Below are 22,095 nucleotides of genomic sequence, written 5' to 3'. Positions count from 1 at the left end.
CCAGCACAAGAGAGCCAGAAGAGAGCTTAGTAGTGTCTTCTTCATCTTACAGAGGAGATGAGGCTCAAACAAACAAAGCAATTTGTCCAAAATCACGTGAGCTGGTTGTTGGCAGAACTGGAATCAGGATCCACATGTGCCCTTAGAGGCAGCAGCCAGCACTTGCCTACACTGCTTGGATAACCACGCCTGAGGACACTCAGCAGAGGGCTAGGCCGGTGGGCAGCTTTGCCTTGGGGCTCACTCAGCTGCAGGTTTGCAGAGTAGTAAAGTGTCAAACTGTTTTTCATTTAGCCTGCAAACTGAGTTTTACTCTGCTTCCTTCCAGTAGTATTACATATTGAACAGCATGTTCAGGTCTGTACGCAGCATTTTCAGAGGACTAGGAATATGAATATCTGCTCAGAGGTGCAGGACAGGCATGTAGAGGGTGGAGCATACCAAAAGAACTGGGGACTCTTGCTCTGGGGAAAACAAAAAAAATACGCTGCAAAGTCATGGTTGGAAATGCTGTCTGTCTGCCAGGCCCTTTTGCTTCCTGAAATCATATACTATAGATTTCCACCTTTCTGTGGGACAAATGTGTGGGTGAGAGGCATGGAATCCGGGATAAAAATCACGGCATGAGCACCTCCCCCTGCAGGTACTAGCTAAATGATCTTGATTAGGCAATTACTTCATTTCTCTGAGCCTGCTTCCTGTTTGTTTTCCATTTTTATTGAAATGCATGAAGATAGCTCAAAAGGCTCATGGAAATAACATTAAAAGATAATGTGGGGTAGGCTCTTGGCACATGGTTTAGCTTGTGACAATGAGTTAAGCCACCAGTTTAAATTCACACCCAATCCCAGCTCCACTTTCCTTGTCAGCTTCCTGTGAATGTGTACCACTGGAGGCAGCTGAAGTGGTGGGGTCCCTGCCACACAGCAGAGGCCTGGAATGAGTTCCAGACTCCTGGTTCTGTCTAGTCTAGCCCTAGCTGTGGTAGGAGAGTGAACCAGTGGACGGGAAACATTTCTCTCTGTGCCTTTCAAAAAAAAATGTAAAATACCCAGCATTGTATGCTTGAGCTTCCTCCATGCTGAAGTACATTCATTCCTTCTGCTATCCAATGTTGTATTGCATGCCTTTGCCACTACCTATCTGTCCAATTTTACTGGCACTCAACAGTTAGGTTATTTGAAAGATTTTTCTATCATGAATATTGGTCTGTGAACATTCTTCCAAAAAAAAAAAAGAAAAGTGTAAAAAAAAAAAAAGAAAAAAAAAATTCTTCCATTAGTCTTCTAGTATGCATGTGAAAAATCACTGCAGATTATTGAGGGAAAAATTATTTGACCTTTGGTATAAAACATAGGAGACTGTCAGGGTAAGGAAGGATTCCTTAAATAAGACTGAGAAAGCACAAACTACAAAAGGAAAAGAAGACAAACTGACATATGCCTATAAGTATATACTGGTTGGGATGCATACATGCTCTGCTTCACTAGTAGTACTGCCAAACAGTTACCCAAAGAGCTTAGAGCATTTTGTACTCCTATCATCTGAGGATAAGTCTCTCACCAATGCTTGACTTTATCTGGATTTTTTCAGTAAATTTAAGAGGTATTAAATTAAATTTTCCAAGGCCAATATTGTGGCAGAGTGGGTTAAAGCACCAGCACCATATGTCAGAGTGCCCATTCAAATCCCAGCTGCTCTGCTTATGACCCAGCTCCCTGTGAACACATTTGGGAAAGCAGTGGAAGATGACTCAACGAGAAACCCAAATGGAGCTTTATGCTCCTCATCTCATTGTGGTCCAAGCTCAATTGTTGCAGTCATTTGGGGAGTGAAGCAGTGATGGAAGATTGGCCTATTTTCCTTTTTTCCTTCCCCTCCCTGCCCCAGCAACTCTCTTTCAAATAAGCAAATGAATCTTTTTAGAAAATGTAATTTTCTTGTATATGAAAATCACAAGAAATATGTATAAAAATTACAAAAATATGTATATGAGGGGAGAGAGGGAAAGAGAGAGAAAGAAAGAGAGAGAAACTCTCATTTGCTGCCAGAGCCAGGAGCAGGGAACGCAATGTAGATTTGCCGTGTGACAGGGACCCAACTACTATAGCCTCAGCTGCTGTGGCCCAGCACCTTTACTAACAGGAAGCTGAAATCTAGAGCTGGAGCTGGGGCACAAACCCAGGCACTCTGACATGGACACAGGTATCCTAACCGGCACCTTAATCACCAAGACAATTGTGACAGTACTAATACTGCTTTAACCATCTTTACATTTGTTTGCTGGCTACTTAATTCACACTTGTAAATTGCCTTGGTCTTCACCCAATTTTATATTGCATTGCTCGCTCTTCTCTATTTCGTATTAATTTTTAAAATATCCAGAATACTCATTATTTTGTCATGATCATATGTGTTAAAATTTTTCCACTTTGGAGCTTGTGTTTCTTTCCATTCTTTAAAATTGTTTTTAGATGAAGAAATGTTTTAAATGTTCATCTAATTAAGTGTGTCATCTCCCTCTATTTTTGGACTTTCCAGGTCTCAGTTAAGAAGTCTTTTCCCAAAGAGGAGAGGAGAATACCAGACTATACAGAATTGTATGACAAATTTCAAAAATAAAAAAATTTAAAAAGAAGTCTTTCCACAAAACCGGCATTGTGGCGTAACACATTAAGCTACTGCATATAATGCATCCGATATGGTTACTGGTTCAAGTCCTGGATGCTACACTTCTGATACAGATCCCTAATAATGCACCTTGGAAAGCAGCAGAAAATGGCTTAGGTTTTTGGGCCCCTTCATCCACATGGGAGACCCAGAGGAAGTTCCTGGTTCTTGACTTCAGTCAGGGCCAGTTCCAGCTGTTGCAGGCACGAGGAGAGTGAATTAGCAGATGGAACATCTCTCCATTTCTCTTCCTCCCCCACTTTAATTATGCCGTTCAAATAAATAAATCCTTTTTTTAAAAAAAGATTTTTCCTACTTAGAACCCATTCTGATATTTCCCTATATTTTCTTCCAAATGTATCATAGCTTTGTCCTCTATATTTAGTTTCTTAAATCACTACAATTGATTTTGTGCTTGGTGAAAGGTAAAGATCCAGTCTCAAGCATTTTCCCACAAGAATTGCTAAATGTCCCGGTACCATTTACTGAAAACCTATTCTTTCCCTCTGAGCTACAGTACTTGCCAAATCAAGCATTTAACACCCATCAATGCATGGATTTTTCCATGGATTTTTTACTACTACTTTCCATGATACAATTTTATAAGTATTAGGATTCCTCCCTCCTCCTCTTCCATCCTCTCCTTTTTCCTCCTCCCACCATTTACATATATATTTTTTCCATGGTACAGTTTAGGTGAGCCTAAATTTGACAGCAAAAAAAAAAAAGATCTATTGTTTTCATTAACATTTCAAAGAGCTACACATAACTTGGAATATTATGATTGATAACCTATGCTGAATGTAGAAGTGTGGTTAGCCACTAGCACAAATTTCTCTAGTTAACCATTTCAAGGAAATCAAAACAAAAAAGTTCACCTATCTCAATGCCAACCTTCAAGGCTACATTAATTATTCCTGAGTCTTAGAATAGGATATAAGCATAACTCATTTTCATATTTAGTTCATCTTTTCTGGTATTTAGCTTTGTATTTCAGATACTTAATCCCTACTCTAGATAGGCTTTTTATTTCTTAAATAGGCTGTACATGATTAATATCCACTGCTTAATGTGACAAAAATTAAACATCAAGAATATGCATACCAAAAATTTTGTCTATTGAAGTATTGGAAGGTAGTGTGCAATTGAACACAGTGAACTGTCTTTTTAAACGCTGTGGAATATCATTTCTACCCCCTCCTGGGTGGATCATTGCTGCTATGAGCTGCACATCAACAATAGTAGTGAAGTCTCCAGGTTTATCCAGGCTGTACATGCCTTCCATTTCCATCATCTGCCGTACAATCTCATTAGTTATCTGAAATTTTATACAATAAGATTTTTGTTATGTATCACTATAATGTTCCTTTACAGCTCCCATAAAATAGTATATATGGTTTATAAGAAAACATTCAGTTATATCAATGAAGTGTTTGTGGATGTCAAAGATGACCTTCATCGCAACTGAACCTAAATAATGCCACTCGTGAATTGTAAGTAAGAAATTTAACATGTCAAATTCAAGTCCAATATGCCCTGTACCGCACTGATAAAACCAATTTCCAGATAAATTTAGACAGATGAGTCATGAAGTATTCGGTACACCAGCTTTCAATGTTACAGGTTTAAGGATCTTTTATACTCAACTTTTATTCAACCCAACCAACAGCTAAGAAGTAGCTATGCATGTTAAATTCCTGCAGCACAGACAATATCCTGTATCTTCATGGAGTACACATTTTAGTAGTTAGAGATAAAATGCATGCATGCATGCTTGTATGTTAGTGAAATGTTATCCCAAAAATATTTTTGGAGGAAACAAAACAGAGAAAAAAATCAAGAGGTATTCAGGTTGCAACTGAATAGAATATAGCGGCGGGCATTGTGGTGTAGAGAGCAAAATCACATCCCATATGGGCGTTCATGTCCCAGCTGCTCAACTTGTAGTCTAATTCCCTATAAAAGGCCTGGGGAAAGCAGCAAAAGATTGCCTGAGTTCTTGTCAGCCATGTGAAGTACAAGTGGATTAAAGAGCTGGATGGAACCCATCCTGGTAACTGAAGGCAAATGGTGTTGATGAAAGTGTGTGTTCATGGACGTGGAGCACCGGGGACCCCACCAGGAGTGGGTCAACTGCTGGCAAAAGTGACAAGTGCCTATAGCAGGATCTGACTCAGGTATAGATGGGTAATTACTACCACGGTAGCAATATGGCAGAGTTTAAAAAGGTTAGGAAAAAGCTTTACTTTTTAACATCAGTCACTCTTCAGAGAGAGAAAGAATACTTCACAAAAGGTTTTAGAAGAATAGAAGCAAAAGTTTGAGTTTAAAAGGTTTTGAAATTGTTTTAGAGTTTTTCATCATAAACATTTTCCATAAACTTTTTGAAGCTCTCTTGTACGTTCAGTAACAGATTACAGCAAGGATAAAACCCAGGGGAAGGCGAAACCAAGAGAGAGAGAGCAGAAAAGTCACTGCAATCAACAGGCTGGAGACAGAATGGAAATGCTGCAGAAAACTTTGTAGAGATTTGAAGTCGGAACACAGTCAGCTGTCACAGGAGAATCCAAACAGCTTGAGAATTGTTGTCATTCTTAATAATGTGCAAGTTACTGGTATTTTTAGGTATACAATTTAAAAGTTCATCCAATAGCACCTATAGAAGATGTATTAGTCTTACCTGGTCTCCCCATTCATTGATCACAGGCATATTAATGTCATCAATAAAAACAGTCATTTTTCTCCCACCTGGTGGCCCATACGTGCTTCCCATCCGCTTATCCACATAGCTCTCGATTGTTCGCTAGAGAAAAGGACATGGTCTGTCTTAGGCACTAGGTTGTAATCATGTGTCTAAAAATGAGCAGTACAGTTTCCAGAGTGCAATATAATTTACTTATGTTTTAATCAATATAATCTTAATATATGAGGTTACTTTAAAAATTCATGGAAACAGGATTAAAACTTTTAATCTTAGCTTATTTTCATGTAAACTTCCTTTCAGAATTTTATTTATAGGAAAGTAATAGTAAGAGCAGTGAGAGAGCAAGAGAGAGAGACAGGAAGAGACAAATAGATCTTCCAGCCACTGATTCACTCCCTACATGACCCCATCAGACAAGTCTGCATCAGGCTGTAGCCATTAGCTAGGAACTCCATCCAGGTCTCTCACATGGATTACTGGGGCCCAAGTACTCGGGTTATGATGTACTACCTTCCCAGGCACTTTATTAAGATACAAACAGGAAGTAGCAATGACAGGGACTCTAAACTGGGATGTTGCTGTTGCAAGTGCCTCAAACTTGCTGTGCCAAAATGTCAGCCCCATTTGATGTAAACAAAACAAGAGAAAAACTTCAGAATTCACAGAGAGCAATATACATTTGCCAAGAACCTTTTGAAGACTCCATGTATGCACAGATTTAAAAAAAAAATGGTACCAAAATAAACATAATTTGTAATTCCATTTTTTTCAAAAACTTTTTGAAATTCCTTCAGATATATTGTTAATTAAAAAAAAGGAAAGAAAGAAAAGCTATGGTTCCATGAATCATTTCACTAAAATAGACAGGCTCCAAAGTTTAGCTTTGATCTCAGTAATTGGCCAAAATATGCTATTTGGATTTGATTTCAACCTCAGCCTTAGGATTAGGTAGTTGAATGCCAACTGCAGCACCATTTCTTGTGAAGTACACACAGACACACACACACACACACACACACACACACACACACACACACACACACACAACTACTACACCTTATTGTGAGCAGCACTTTAACATTCTATTGTGTTTATTGTGATAGCAAGTGATGGATGTTACCTGAAACATCATCGGTTCCGTGGCGGATGAAAAGTTCAGACATTTGGACAGCTGTACTTCAGGATCATACTTTTTTAAATAAGCCTTAATCATTACAGTCTTCGCAGTTCCTTGCTCGCCTGTGAGTAAAACTGCCTGCAACCACAGATTAGTCATCTTGAAGGTGTCACATCCAGTCTCAAGAGCCTTATGGCTCTACTAACTATTCTCCCATTATGCTAATTAATGTATCAACTTTACTTTGTAGAATTCTACATCCTTCAACATAAACCCTAGCTGAATCAAACAGCTAGATGTCAAAGAGATAAAATACTATAAAAGTGCTAGAAGAAAATACTGTTAGTTGCATTGCTATCTAACATGGATGTTTGGAAGAGACACTGAAAGCAAGCATCCACTCTATTATTTTTTTCAGATTCATTCATTTGTTTACTTGATAGGCAGAGTGGCAGAGAGACAGAGAAGAAAAGACTGAGACAGAGAGATCTTTCCTGCACTGATTCACTCCCCACATGACTACTAGCCCCGGCCCAAGGCAGGAGCTCGGAGCCAGGAACCCCATCCAGATATCCCATGCGGGTGCACTTGCCATCCCAAGTGCATTGTCAGAGAGCTGGATCCAAAGCTGAGCAACCAAGACCAAGCCGGCACTCCATAGTGAGATGCTAATATTCCCACCCACTTTCCTTAACCAGCTGAGAGTCCACAGTTTGGGTAATACTGAACTGCTGTGCTTCCTGGGAGTGACATGGGGTTCATCTGCCAAAAATGTTCCCCTCGAATGCCACTCCTTCCAGATCCCCAAGTTGTTGGAACCTAAGTTTTTCTATCTGCAGTGTGTAGAAAGAGATGTGCTTCTTATGTAATTCTGACCAACTAAGAAACCATCCATTAAACTCATTTTATATTGCCCATTAAACTCACTTTATGTTGCTTGGCAATGGTGTCTATCAAGAAATTTGTTCTAACATTGTCAACATTTGGAACCAAAATGGATGCATATTCTGGAATACTGTCCGTTGGATAATAATATGGCTGAAGCTTCTTATTCCAGTGCTCCCAATCACCTATATAATCAATAGATTTTAACTAATTAAACTGTAAATTCAAAAGTTACCTCAGAATACAAAAGTATATGTGCTAGAACAATTCTCAGGATTACAAAAATCCTTATCACATTTTCCCAAAACATGTTGATATATGGCCAAACACCCAACAATTCATTTAAGCTGGTTTTAAAATGACTAAACTGCTCATCAAGAGAGACCCAGTCTAGAATGGAATTAGGAAGAGCTCATGTGATGAGAATCTAGTAGGAAATCTACCTTACCTGAAAAGTCAAAACAACTGATAACTGAATAGAGCATGTTCACCATATGAGACATGACAAAACAAAACCTGACCCCTCAATTTGTAATGTAGAATAGAGTACCCAGCAAATTCTACTTTACTAATTGCAATGATTGCAAATGATTATTATCATATCTCATCAATTCTATGAAAATGTATTTACATACAAGGGTCTCTGTATTGCTCCTTATAATCTATGATGACTTACAACTGCTGTTGGCTAGAAAATTTGGTCAAAATTGTTCCTGCTGTTGCCATTTAAATTAAATTACTTTGATTGTTGAAATTACATTGTTGAGTTTCTCTGTCATTTTAGACATCTTAAAAAAGTATACTATGACTGGGAATTATACCAAAAAAAAGTATAATGTACATAGATTGCTTGGAAAGAGAACACACATCTGAAATAGCAAAGCTAACATTCGTCATTGGAATAATAACCTCAATTTCATGTTTCTTACAAAATAAATCAGTCATGTGGCATTTGTTTAACTATTTAAGTTGCCTGTTTTCTGTCCTGTAGTAGTCTACAAGAGCCTCTTTCTATACATCCTTAATAGAAATTAATAGTTGATACTATTAACCTTTTAAATTTAGCTGTTCTAAAAATGGTGGAATGATACCCATTGAGATTTTAGATCACATTTTCCTACATGACCAGTAATAATGAACATCATTTCATGTGATTTTTCCACATTTATATATATATTTTTTTTTGGTAAAGAATTAGTCTAAACGTCTGTACATTTTTAAATTTAGGCTACTTGTCCACTGATTACTGTTTAATTAAAAAGCTCTTTACATTCTCTAAACACAATTCCTTTAGCAGTTTTATATATTTTCCAAGTATTCTTGCTAGTCTGCGTCTGGATTTTTTCTTTGAAGACTGGATTAATAATGTTCAAACTCTCCATACACTGACTAATTGTATTTCTCAGTTGAACAGAATATTGGCGCCTTTACTCTAATTGTGGACTTGTCCCTTGCTCTTTGCTGTTCTCTGGCACCTCCTCCTTAAGCAGACTCCCTCCCCTTGGGTGCTCTGCCCTGCAAATTCTAGCTGCCTTGCCAAACTCAAAATCCATCTCTGACTCCTTTTTCTGGTGAAAGAACAAGTTCTGTTGAGGTTTTTCCTCCCGGAGTTGCTGCTGGAAACCTCTGCCAGGCAAGGTCCCTGCTTCATATCAGTCCTGTGCTACCCGCAAAGCATGGCTTCCCACATTTTGTGCAGTTTTCTGGCTTCCTAAAGTCACAGGGCAAACTCAGTACTTGCTACTTTACCCACCTGCAAGCAGAGAAAGCAAAGCCCAATAGGCAAAGAACACTCCCACCCGCCAGTTCATTCTCTGTGACAGCTAAGAGTGAGCAGGGTACAAAGCCCAGGTCTCCCAATGGAGTGGCAGAAGCCCAATTACTCAAGCCAGTACCACAGCCTCCCAGGGTCTGTCTATCAGGAAATTGAGTCAGGAGCCAGAGCTGGGAGTTGAACCTCGACACTCTGTTGTGAAATGCAGGCACTTTAACTCATGTTTTAGCCACTAGGTCATATGGTTACCAACTCCCCTCATTTTTACTTCTAAATCTAAAAACAGAATAAAGGCTCCCCAAAAGGTGGGAGAAGGATGAGTGAATGAGTGAAGGATGAAATAATGAAGGGACAGGTTAGAAGTTCCCTGGGCCAGATACGGTAGAGTCCTGCATCACCACGAAGTTTGTAACCTCTTGGTTCATTTCTTAGGTACACACACTCAGTGAGAGTCGGTATTTGGGGTGGCAGGTCTGGATGCCTGCAAATGTTCAACATTTTAGTCAACAAACCATTCCAGGACCCCCCTGGGAGCAGGAGTCTGAGTCTAGATGGTTGCCAACCTTTTGCTGACATTTCCAGGAAAACCTACAGAATCAAAGGGGCAGCTACTTGAAAGAAAATGCCAGAAACATTAGCGCTCTGCTCTTTCAACAAAAGTCGGATCTGTGATGTGTGCCGAGTTGCTTCTCAAGTCCTCCCACTGCCAGGGTAGGACTCACCTTTGCTCTGTGAGACCTACATCAACCGCCACACATCTTTCTACTTCCTTGTTTTCAAATTTTTGTCATTGCTATCTACTCTCCAGTTCCATTTGTCCATTTGATTATATATATTAAATCAAACAAAACACTGTTGCCCTCTTAGGGTTCACAGGAAGAAGGACAGATTTTTAGGAAACATATATTTTCCTCTCTGGAAAAGGAAAGAAGAATTGGAGTCTGGGCTGTGGATAAACTCACCAAGCTGACAGGCATTTTCTTTTAAGGAAAGGAGAGTTGAGCCCTGTCACAAGAAAAAGCTGGGACTACAGGGACAGCATGACCACGGATGAGTCTGCTACATGTAAGGAGTCCACCTTCTGGAAACATTCTGTATTCATTCTGTTCTTTTAAAAAACATATATTTATATATTTGAAATGTAGAGTTGCAGAGAAAGGGAGAGACAGGGCTCAGCCAGGCTAAAATAGGGAGCCAGGAGGCAGGAACTGGAGGCCAGGAGCCAGGTGGATGCAGGTTCCCAAGCATTTGGACTATTTTCTGCTGCCTTTCTCAAACTATTAGTAGAGATCTGGACCAGAAGTGGAGCAGCCTGAACTTAAACTGACCCCTAAATGGGTCGAAACCACTGCAGATGGTAGCTCTCCCTACTATGCCACAACACTAGCCCTAAAGTTTGTGTTCTCTGTGTCACTACTTTTCTCTTTCAAGCATGAGACAGCAAATGATGCAGCAGGTACTGCTAACTTACTTGTGCTAGATTCTACTTAGATCACACCAAAGAGAAAAGCAATCCTCGGTCTATAGGTTCTTGGTCTGGCAAATCTGAAATTCTACTAGCCTTCACATACTCAGATATGTCCTTTTTAAAAATAATATTAACAATTGCTATTCAAAATAGGTTTAATAGTCTCCCAGAAGAGCTCATGCAAATTAACGCTTTGCTCATTTTTCAAAAGACGTCATTTAAGATGTAATTCCTGTACTTACCATAATCAGTAACATAAAATTCATACATGGTTTGATTTGTGCCTTTAGGTATATCGGGTAAGTCTAACTTGCTCGTATGGTGACGTAAAAAGGCTTCGAGCTTTTCTCTGTTTTCCAGTTCCAGAAGGGCTCCCAAACTCCACATCAGGCCAAACACAAACAATTTATGAAGATGCTCAACACATGAGACCCCACCTTCTTCTTTGGAGGGAATTAAGCCTTCCAGAAGATTGAGAGACTAGAGATGTTTGAAATAAAATCAAGATTTTAAAAGTTCACATAATAATATACTTAAAAAGAAGTGGGAGAGAAGACATTAAAGATATTTCAAGGAGACAGTGCCTATGGAAGCAGGAACCAGGAAGGATTCCTACCCCCAGCTCATACCCTCTTTCTAGGCATTCCATGAGATGACTTCTTCTAAAGTTGAATAATCCAAATTTTCCAGCTCAAAGACTCTTTTTAAAAACATCTGTTTAAAATTTCACGGGACTCAGAACCTTGTGGCACCAGGGGCCAGCTACCCTTCTGGCATATAACATTTTATCAGAACTCAGCCAGAGGCACCCATTCATGCACTGTCTCTAGCTACTCCAACAAGCCCCACCCAAGAAAGCTGGGTCTGGGAAAAGGAATACTACAAACTGCTTCCTAGAGAATTGCTCCGTAAAAGTTTTCCCTCACTCAAGCACATTAAATTGGTGAAGGCAAGAATGCCACAAGCTCCTTCTGCTACTTTTCTGTATCTATGTGTTTTGGACACATTTTCTAGGACAAGCTATTAAATTTGACAGCAGAAAAGACAGCTCATTCTTCTTCCTCTTCTAATTACTACATCCACCCCCTTTCCATGGCAGAAAGAATGAAAATGATGCAGAGATGACGGGCATATCATCAGTAAGATCTCCAGTAGGAATCAAATGTCTCAAAAGCCACCTTATACAAAGATTCTTATAGACTTCGTGGGTCTTCTATTTAAAAAAAAAAAAAGGAAATCTCAAAACCTCCATGCTGAATTGCACACAGGTTGATCTTACTTGCACAATGTAGTTACACTCTAGGAGCTGCATTTTAGGGTTGAGGTTCAGCTTCATAAACGTGTAGGTATCCTCAAATACTTTGTCATACAGAGACAGGAACACAGTAGCTTCTTGTGCTGTGCGCTTCTTCAACCACGCCTGCAGCAAAGAAAAACAACATGTTCCTGGCACAGTACAAGGTGGGCAGACATGTGGTATACCTCTGAGCCTTCCTGGTCTCCCCCCTCTCACACATACCTGCAAAATGGGCCTCCAGGTGAGAGCAGAGCTGCTGATGTAAACCATGCCCATCCTGGACACCGTGGCAGGGGAGGCGTTCTCGATGTTGTGGACTTCAAACAAGAGCTTACAGCTGGGGGCCATGGGGATGCGATCTCCATTGGCTAACGTAAGCGTTTTATTGTCATCCAACACAGAGTTTAAGTTCTCGATCCAAATGGCATCCACAGGGCCGTCTAAAACTAGGAAAATGTTTTCACCTGCAAAATAACGAATGACAGAAAGTCTTCTTGATCGGCATATCATTAAAACAGAAAAGGAAATAACAACTGTGCTATTAATAAGCCAGCAGGGGGAGGAGGGGTTGTATGTACCTTTTTTAGCCTTCAGTGTTTTTCTCCAGAGAGTAGAAAAAATCCCGTCAGTCCAGTCATTGGTGGCTGTGTCCAGCCGGCCAAACATCTGAGGGGCAGTAATAGCTTTTGGATTCATCCGCATTTCCCTGTGAGGTCTTCCGCATTCTGTTAATGCCTTCATTAAAATCGTAATAACGGTTGTTTTCCCAGAGCCACTGGGCCCAAGAGTCATTAAGCCATGACGGACCAGAGATGTCTCATATAGCTATGCAATTAGACAATAAATTGAAAGTCATCATTTGTGAGTCTCCTGCTGACATACTCTGTAGTTAGATGAAAGTTAAAAGGCTTGAAATAAGCCCTTTATTAAAGTAACTAATTCACTTCTTGAAAGATGTGAACACCTTCTTTGTGTTACTACATGTAAATTAGTACCACCTTAGAAGATGGCCTAAGTGACAAAGTGGGACTGGAATTACATTTGGGGAATAATTCATTCAGGACCTAGTTAGTGCTTCTCAAATGACTACTCTTGTGATTTAGGCTTTGCTGTCACCTGTTTTTCTACCCACAACTCTCTATGCATCCAATGTGATCATATCGTCCCCTGGTGGTAGAAAGCAGCAACACACGCATAGCAGTCAAGAACAGGTTTCACAGTGGCCCTCTGGGTTCCTCAGAAGCAGATTTTTCCTATTATTATTCCTCTTCCTTTAAAATTAACAAATAGAGATCTTCCATCCTCTGGTTCACCCCCCCAAATGCCTGTAACAGTCAGAGCTGGGTCAAGTCCAAGCCAGGAGCCCAGAACTCCTTCCAGGTCTCCCACGAGAATAGCAAGGACTTAACCAACATGAACAATCACCTGCCACCTCCAAGAGCATGCCTTTGCAGGCAGCTGGAGGTGGAAGTAGATCTGGTGTCAAATCCAGTCATTCTGATATGCAACAAAAGCATTCCAGGCCATGTCTACACCACTGCACCAAAGGCCTGCCTCCAGAGAGCACATCTTGAATGAGGGTTCCCAGGCAGGTGATTTATTCAGGGAGTATCCCCATGAGAAATGGTTGCAGAGTAGGGATGCAAACAGAAATTGGGAAGAAGCCACAAGGTGTGGCTGAGGACACCTACAGAGACTAAAGCCAAATCCTGTGGGACTCTGCAGTGCAAGTCATACCTCAATAACTGCTCTACTTGGAGCAAGAGAGCTTCAGTTAGGACATTGGTCCTTCCCAAAGGGGAGGACAGCGTGGAGAAGGGTGGGAAGTAAACTCCCAGGCACTGCTCACAACAAAGTGGCTCCAGTCATCCCTTTTTGCCATTAGAAGTAAAAACGCACAGACATTGAGCAGAGGATACACAGAAGTCAGAAAAGGATTCAAGGGGCCCAGCACAGTAGACCAGCAGCTAAAGTTTTCGCCTTGAACAGGCCAAGGTCCCATGTGGGCACCGGTTCTAATCCCGGCAGCCCCACTTCCCATCCAGCTCCCTGCTTGTGTCCTGGGAAAGCAGTCGAGGATCTCCCAAAGCTTTGGGACCCTGCACCCATCTGGGAGACCTAGAAGGGGCTCTGGACTCGTGGGCAGCTCCCACCGTTGCAGCTGCTTGGGGAGTAAATCAACGGATAGAAGATCATCCTCTCTATCTCTCCTCTTCTCTGTATATCTGATTTTGCAATAAAAAATAAATAAATCTTAATTTAAAAAAGGATTCGAGATGTACTAAGAGCACAGGCAGCTTCTGTGACATCAACAGAGAACACACCTTCTAATGGAAGCCCATTGAGACAACCAGGATTTTAGTACTTGGTATATTACATGAATATACATTTAAAATAACATCTCCCTGAAATTAAGAAAATGCAAATGGTTTCAAATACATGGATGAGGACAAATCCTTAAACTCCTCTCCATACACTTCCTTGAAAGGTTTGGGTGTATGTCATGCTTTTGCACAGCTTATATACTCTGATTAAAAAATTAGCTAAACTAACAATCACTACTATTTTTTCAAAATGATGTTTTGCCACCATTTCAGCTTATTCATTTTTCAAAAGCCCCAGAAAACGCTCTCAAAGCAGCAAAATTCATAGAGGTTTGTAGTGTTCCTGCTACAGGTTCTTGACTCAGCTACAAAAAAAGGTTGGATAGTTGCCACAAGGAAGATATGTGACAGAAAGACACCAAAAGTTTAGGTGAAGAAAACAATGTGGCCATGACGAAGTAGGAGCAAAGTTGACCCACTTTCCCCAGGATTTCTCAAGCTGCGAGTCCCATGGACTCATGGAGGCTCCTGGCGGCAGATGATACCACCAGACGGGCACAAGAAGCCATTTGAGTTGAACTTCTGACCCTGTCCCAACTTTCTTTCCACATGCAAGCAGCAACTGTAGTAAATTATGGCTTGCTTGCTATAAGGCAGGGTACCTCCAAACCATTTCTCTAAGACAAACACACCCCAAGAAGATTCTCCTTGCAATGAAGTACACCGGCTCTTCTAATGTAGTACTCACATTTATATTAAGGAAGGCTAATAGCATGATCTCTGGCCAAGACTGTTTTTAGCAACACATAATTATACAGATAACAAATTAAACTTTCTTTACCTGAACAAGTTTGAGGTTCCAGGGTGGGTGGTTAATCAAGCCTTCCAGCTGAACCTGGTTGGCTACTGCAGCCTGCAGTTCCGCGTAAGTACTACTGTCCAGTTGTAATCCAGGAAACAGGTCATTGATTAAGCTGAGGAACAGTGGTTCATCTTCATCAACCTGAAACAGGCACAGGATAAGAAGTACATATTTTGAACTGATGCCCAGAGCATCAATTATTACTTTCCTCATCAGACCTGGATGCTCTACTACAGGTCTAATGCTTCTGAACATCCATTGGACCCACATGGCACCAACGGTCCTTGGCTTCCAACATCTTTTACAATCCAGCCTCATTTATCTCATGGTTTTATCACAGGCTACGATTCATGAGAATGGAGTGGTAACATTTCACTTAGAGTACGACAACTCGTCCAACTTAGGATGGAAAACGGTGACAGCAGTGTTCTGCCTGTCTTATAACTAGACTACCTGCTACATCATGAATCCCAGTTCACAGGTTGTCCCATTTCCTAAGTTCTACTCCTGATTTTTCCTACTCCAATGCTTCCCTGTGGCTTTCTTCCACCCTTGTCTGAGAGTTTTGACAGTACTATGATCCAAGGGAGAGGATGAGCTGTACTGGAAGGAGCAGAGGATTTGGCATGAAAAAGTCTTTTGGATTTTTGTTTCAGCTCTTCAGTTGACTGTGATCAAGGGGGAGTCCTCCAGCCTCACTGAGTCCCACCTCATCCCTGAGCAGCATGACGTTAAACAAGCTGGCTCTTCATATCCCAGAGTTCCCAGGAGGCTCAAACAAGATGACACATCAGAGAAGGCTTATCCTAGGTAGGAACTATTCAGGTGTCCACAACTAGAATATGAACTTTTTTAAAAAAAGATTTATTTTATTTTAATTGGAAAGTCAGATATACAGAGAGGAGGAGAGACAGAGAGAAAGAACTTCCATCTGATAATTCACTCCCCAAGTGAGCACAACAGCTGGTCCTATGCCGATCCTAAGCCAGGATCCAGGAACTTCTTCCAGGCCTTCCACACAGATGCAGGGTCCCAAGGCTTTGGTCCGTTCTTGACTGCTTCCCAAACCACAAGCAGGGAGCTGGATGGGAAGTAGGGCTGCCGTGATTAGAACCAGCACACATATGGGATCCCAGGCGCATTCAAGGCGAGGATTTTAGCCGCTAGGCCATGTCACCGGGCCCCAGAATATGAACTTCTTAAGAACCTGCCTCCTACACCTCACATGGCCCAGGTCATGGATACACTTAGCAGCATGTGGAAGCCCTTGAACCACTACCACATATGAATCTGTCCATCAGTTAATTCAAAATCATCTGTCTATGCATGTGACAAGCATGAAAGCAATGATAACAGTTATTCTAATTTGTACAGGTAATTTTTAACATGTATTTGGAAAATAAGAGTGGTCGTGAAGTTTATGGGAAAACGGATTTGAGTTGAGATAGTCAAATATGACTCTCTGAACATAAAGAAAGCAGGAAGTTCTAACGTTTTCCTGTGAATCCAGATTTTCACCAAACGGAATGCTTGCTATATTGTGAATAATGAAGTCCACTGATTAGCTACTTAAATACTTGCTGCTGGTTAGGGAAGGAATTTCCAGTCCCTGCTGAGCACACAAAAGTAGTGGGTTATTTTGTGAGGGGAGTGGGGAGTTGTCTTCTAATGGAAACTTCCAATACCCTTTCCCCTTGAAACTGCTAAGTTCTCACATTTCATCACAAGACAGCCCCCCACTTGCCACCCAAACAGAAAGAAATCAGATCGAAATCTTGAAACAGAGGCGAATTAAAGGAGGAAAGATACCAATTTGGACAGGTTCATATCTCTTAGTCCTCTCATGACAGTGCTTAATTCACTATCTTCTGGTCTGGCTCTTTTTTGAGATCCAAGTGTCCTCAACACAGACAGAATATTTCTCAACCCAAAGTCATAGTGAACCTAAAATGGAAATAGAGGGGACAAAGATTACTTCACTGAAAAACTCTAAGTGTCAATTTCTGCTATATTTCCAGTTCCATGTCCTGATACTTAGATGCTGCGGTATCTGAGTGGTTGAGCTGCTAAGTCTCAGTGGCTCAGTCTTCCCATCATCTTTACAAAATGGTCATTCCACAGTGGGAATGATATGCCTTTCACACTTTAAATACCATCGAAGAACAATACAGTATGAGGCAGTCTGGGTAGCAAATAATGAATTTTTAAATGCAGAGCAACAGGTCACATACATAGTTACATGTATTACTCCATTTACATAACATTCTTGAAATAAAATTAAAAATATGGAGAAAAGACAAATGGCCACAATAGGTTAGGGATCTGAGAAAGAGGCAGCATGATGGAAACCCATGGTAATGGAATAACTCTGTATTTGGCTGGGTGACAGTTACACGAATCTATACCAGTAACATAATCTTATAGAGCACACAGTTAATGAAACCTTAATTAAAATAATAGTTGCTCTTAGTGTCAAGATTCTGGTTTTATTGTTGCACTGCAGTTACATGATGGCAACGCAGGATATTTGTAAGGTACTGTGCATTCACAATTATTTCTATATAGAAAGGATTTGAAAATATGTAACCAACAGGACAAATTAGTTTAAAATACACTTTACAACAGGGCCCAGCATGATAGCCTAGTGGCTAAATTTTTGCCTTGCATGAGCCAGGATCCCAAGTGGGCGTCTGGGAGTCAGTTCATATTCTAGCTGCTCCACTTCTCTTCCAGGTTCCTGTTCGTGGCTTGGGAAAGCTGAGGATGGCCCAAAGCCTTCGGACCCTGTATCCATGTGGGAGACCCAGAAGAGGCTTCAGGCTCCTGGCTTTAGATCAGCTCAGCTCCAATTGATGCAGCCACCCGGTGAGTGAACCAGCACATGGGAGATCGTTCTGTCTCTCCTTCTCTCTGGAAATCTGACTTTCCAACTAACATATATATGAACAGAGCCAAAGACTTTTATTTTTGCCTCTCTGATTAGCCTTCCTCAAGGCAAGATTCCTACATGAAAAGCTAACTTTTAGTGTTAGGGGGTAATTTTCCATTTACCTGTTTGGTAAGTTGCTCTTCACAGAGTTTATAAAGAACATAGAACTTCTGAGCCAAGACAACATTTTCCAGAAACCCACAGCTTGCAAGTTTAACTCTCATAATGATCTAGAAATTAGTATGATAAGATTTTAGTCAATGGCTTTAGTGTAAAACAGATGAAAAAATAAATGATATGTTTGTAAACCTTGGTACGTACCTGTCTATCAGGAACCATCATAGCAACAGTTCTAAACTGGATTTTTAAATTTTCTGGTAGTTCCTGGCGCCCAGCATATCCTGGGTTCTGTAAGTTGAAACAGATTGAATTTTCAGCTCTTAGTATAATTTCCTGAATATACTTCAAAATTCCAAGTTAGGTCTCAGTACAGTAGCCTAAAGGTTAAAGCCCTTTCCTTGCATGCTCCAGGATCCCATATAGTCGCTGTTTCATATATCAGCTGCTAGATTTCCCATCCAGCTCCCTAATTGTGGCCTGGGAAAGCAGCTGAGGATGATCCAAAGCCTTGGGACCCTGCACCTGCATGGGAGACACAGGAGACGCTCCTGTCTCCCGGTTTCAGATCAGCTCAGCTCTGGCCATTGCAGCCACTTGGGGAGTGAACCAGCAGGTTGAAGATCTTTCTCTCTGTTTCTCCTTCTCTTTGGAAATCTGGCTTTCCAATAAAAATAAATAAATCTTTAAAAAAAATCCCAGGCTAAATTCTAAGATAATCATTTAAGAACAATATTAGATTTGTAAAATGTCCTTGTTTTCCTTAAAATGCATATTTTAAATGCTCCCATCACCCATTTTGGGTAGTTTCATTTCATTCATTTCTCAAATCACCCACACAATTCTGAGCAGCAAAACGTGAAACAAGAAAGAAAAGTAAAAGAATAGAAAAAAATGAATAAATATGTAAATAATTGCTATCTAAAATATTCTATTTAAAAAGAGGAAAAAAGCAGAATTTTATCCTATTAGCAATTATTCCTAGTAGCCACAATTGCAGGATTCTTTGAGTTACAAAGTATCATTAAAAACAAAACAAAACAGAAAAGCATTTTAGAAACAAAACAAAGAAGCATTTTTAGAAGTGACAAAAAAAGCATTAGAAATTACAAGAATATAAGTAAAAATGAAACTGAAGGTCCATCCACAGCAATAGATTGAAGATAAATCATACCCCAAAGTCCCTAAGAAAAGCTGTGGATTCAAGGACCATAAGACATGTTTATTTTAGAAAAGTTCCTTAAGAAACCTGCAGTCCCTGAACATTTACTGGGCAATGTCAACATGCCAGAAAACTTGCTAGTGCTGGGAGCACAAAGATTGCTGCTTGCCTCTCAATACACCCCTTGTTCTTCAGTCCCAAAACCTTGGTTGCAATCTCACTGTATCCCTGGCTGGATTAAAACTACATTTCCCAGCTTGTCTTGCAGCTGATGTGACGAAACTGTACCCTGTGAGATGACAGGCAACACATCCTTGACGTTTGTGTGTGAGAATTTGAATCAATCAAAACTCAGTGTTACTCTTTTCTAAAATAGAAGTGCTTTCTATTTTGCCTCTTGAGCCAGTCTTGAAGTCTTTTTGAGGTTCAAAAACCTCAGCTGTAAAAGAACACCTCAAAGGCAACCATAGCTGTGAAGATGAGATCGTGTGCATGTGACAGTCAGTAGTGTTCTTATGCAAATACTTGCGTTTCCAATTAAATTACAGGGCTGCAATACCCTCCCTCCTTGAAGTTAGCTATAGCTATGTACTTTGCTTTGACAAGTGTCTTGTCATTCTGGACAGAAATTCTGAGCCAAAGTGCGATTCATTTTTCCCCCTTACTTATTTGAAAGGCAGGTTGAGAAAGAAAAAGAGAGAGGAGGGAAGGGAGGCACACACAAAGAGAGAGATAGAGTGACACAGATGAGAGAGAATAAGACGAATCCCATCCGCTGGTTCACTCCTAAAATGCATTCCTCTCAAAATGAGCCAGGAGCTCAACCCAGGTCTCCCATATGGGCTGCAGGAATCCAAAGACTTGAGTTATTACTGCTGCCTTCCAGGATCTGCACTAGCAGGAACCTGGAGCCAAGTATCAAATCCAGGTACTCAAACATAAGACATGGGTGTCTTAACCACGAGGCCAGATGTCTACCCGCAGAACACAATTCTTCATGTTCCCTTTCTCTTTTTGTAATAGCAATCAGGAATGACTGAAACAGTGGCCAGCTGGTCAGCCCCAATAGCACAGTAAAGACATAAAACACAGACTCTGGTCTCTCCACCCCTACCCAAGCCACCCACAACGTACAAAGGCATCAGGGAGAAATTGATCCTTGTGATGTTAAGTGTCTGAGATTTGAGGGCCATTTGTTGCTGTGGTGTAGCACGAGGTACGTTGCCTAATACATAAAGCTTTCAGCTCATCAGATAGGTGTTCAACAACCAGTAACTATTATCAGTAACTTATTCTTTTAGCTTCTGAATGGACTATCTATTGACAACTCTAAAAAAATCATAGAGTAAGAGAATATCATGTGACTCCTGGACAGTCACTCATCTACCCACTAAAACAAAACGAAACAAAACAAAACAAAACAAATCACTGCCTTTCTTGAGTCTATAACAATTAAACTAACCAAGTTTCAATCAAAGCCTAGATTCTCACCATTGTTAAGAAGATTCCAAACTCTGGATTTAAATCAACACAATCACCATCAGAAAAAATGAACTGCTTTTTTCTCTCCTTTCTTGCTGTCAAGACAATATAAATTTGTTGGGCCGCCACTGATAAGACAGGCAGTTCAATTCTGTTAAACTCATCAAAACAGCCCCAGGAACCTGACTGTGCAAGACCTGGCATGAAAAACAGTTAATTTGTAAAGTTTTGCTCTTTTCACAGATCTTATTTGATCTTATACAAATATTTCTACAAAGTGCTCCCAAACATATATCTAAACACAATTTATGCAAAGTTCCATGCCTGGCTATTTTTAAAAACTTATTTAATACCAGTGATAAGGAGAAGTTTAGTTATTTGTATAACATCACCAGAACAGCAAAAAAAAAAAAAATGTACACAGCCAATATAAAAGTGTACCTACTTCATTATACTAAGGGACAATGAAGGGTGACACAATTCAAAGCACTGTGGAAATGTCACCTTCAGTGGGGCTGAGGGGGAGGGAGTCAACATGTTTAGGGAAACACAAAATAAGAGATGCCCCAGCGGGGTCAGATCTCTCTGTTCCTTTTTATTGCAGTGAAATAGAAATGTCAAGATGAAGGGTGAGACAGCAAATGGCCAAGGGGATTTTTATTTGTTTCCTATAAAACCCAGCACAGAGGAATATCTGGATATTGTGCACATTGCTGGTGTCTAGTCTCTAAGGATGGAAACTCCATTATCTTCAGTGCTACAAAATGCTCCTGTCTCTTTCATTATTGCCAACCCCACCTCAGTTTTCCTCCTCTTTCCTTTGGGAATTTCCATTAAACCGATATTGGAATTTTCTGTCTGTATCCCTAGGACCCAAAAGTTTTTCAATCAAATTTCATCTCTGTCTTTTTCCACTGTGTTCTTTTAGTTAGGTATTTCAACTCAAGTATTGTAATCTTGTTTTGTTTTTTTACAGCTTCAGTTTCCAGTGATTCCAGGGACAACTGCCTGGTTTTCAAATTGGTTGAGTGTGATCAATTCTGAACTCTCCCTGAAAATGTGAATTTCCCTACTGAATTTTCTTCTGCTCTGTTAATTCATTTGAATAATGGGTCTCTTCATTGGTTTTGGATACTTCCCTAGGTTCTTCAAGGATTTTGTGAAACTTTGTTAATCCCTGCATGATAGTTTTTTACTGTGTACTTCCTCATCCCAAATGCAAATTCTTGTTGGCAGGACGTAGGCTGCAACTGGTGATTTGGACAGAGGTGCGAGATGGCAGAAGAACTTCCTTTCAGGGGGCT

General features: G+C 40.4%; 1 protein-coding gene across 2 annotated transcripts in view; it reads right to left on the bottom strand.

The window, feature by feature from the left end:
• DNAH8 (dynein axonemal heavy chain 8) overlaps nucleotides 1-22,095 on the bottom strand; it is a 288,139-nt gene that overhangs the window by 136,136 nt on the left and 129,908 nt on the right. For both annotated transcript variants that reach the window (XM_040982961.1, XM_040982963.1), the window contains exons 41-53: nucleotides 20,801-20,988; nucleotides 18,352-18,438; nucleotides 18,153-18,260; nucleotides 16,911-17,045; nucleotides 15,081-15,242; nucleotides 12,494-12,740; nucleotides 12,138-12,379; nucleotides 11,898-12,038; nucleotides 10,861-11,098; nucleotides 7,419-7,561; nucleotides 6,495-6,629; nucleotides 5,351-5,473; nucleotides 3,775-3,988 (exon numbers count right to left, since the gene is read on the bottom strand). In XM_040982961.1, coding sequence (XP_040838895.1) covers nucleotides 3,775-3,988; nucleotides 5,351-5,473; nucleotides 6,495-6,629; nucleotides 7,419-7,561; nucleotides 10,861-11,098; nucleotides 11,898-12,038; nucleotides 12,138-12,379; nucleotides 12,494-12,740; nucleotides 15,081-15,242; nucleotides 16,911-17,045; nucleotides 18,153-18,260; nucleotides 18,352-18,438; nucleotides 20,801-20,988 — 2,163 coding nt within the window. The remainder of the gene's footprint in view (nucleotides 1-3,774; nucleotides 3,989-5,350; nucleotides 5,474-6,494; nucleotides 6,630-7,418; nucleotides 7,562-10,860; nucleotides 11,099-11,897; nucleotides 12,039-12,137; nucleotides 12,380-12,493; nucleotides 12,741-15,080; nucleotides 15,243-16,910; nucleotides 17,046-18,152; nucleotides 18,261-18,351; nucleotides 18,439-20,800; nucleotides 20,989-22,095) is intronic.

This window comes from Ochotona curzoniae, unplaced genomic scaffold, assembly GCF_017591425.1.
Source record: "Ochotona curzoniae isolate NIBS_2020 unplaced genomic scaffold, NIBS_Ocur_1.0 contig_3819, whole genome shotgun sequence".
NCBI lineage: Eukaryota > Metazoa > Chordata > Mammalia > Lagomorpha > Ochotonidae > Ochotona > Ochotona curzoniae.
Note: the sequence above shows the minus strand (reverse complement) of the source record. Positions and strands in the feature narration are given on the sequence as shown.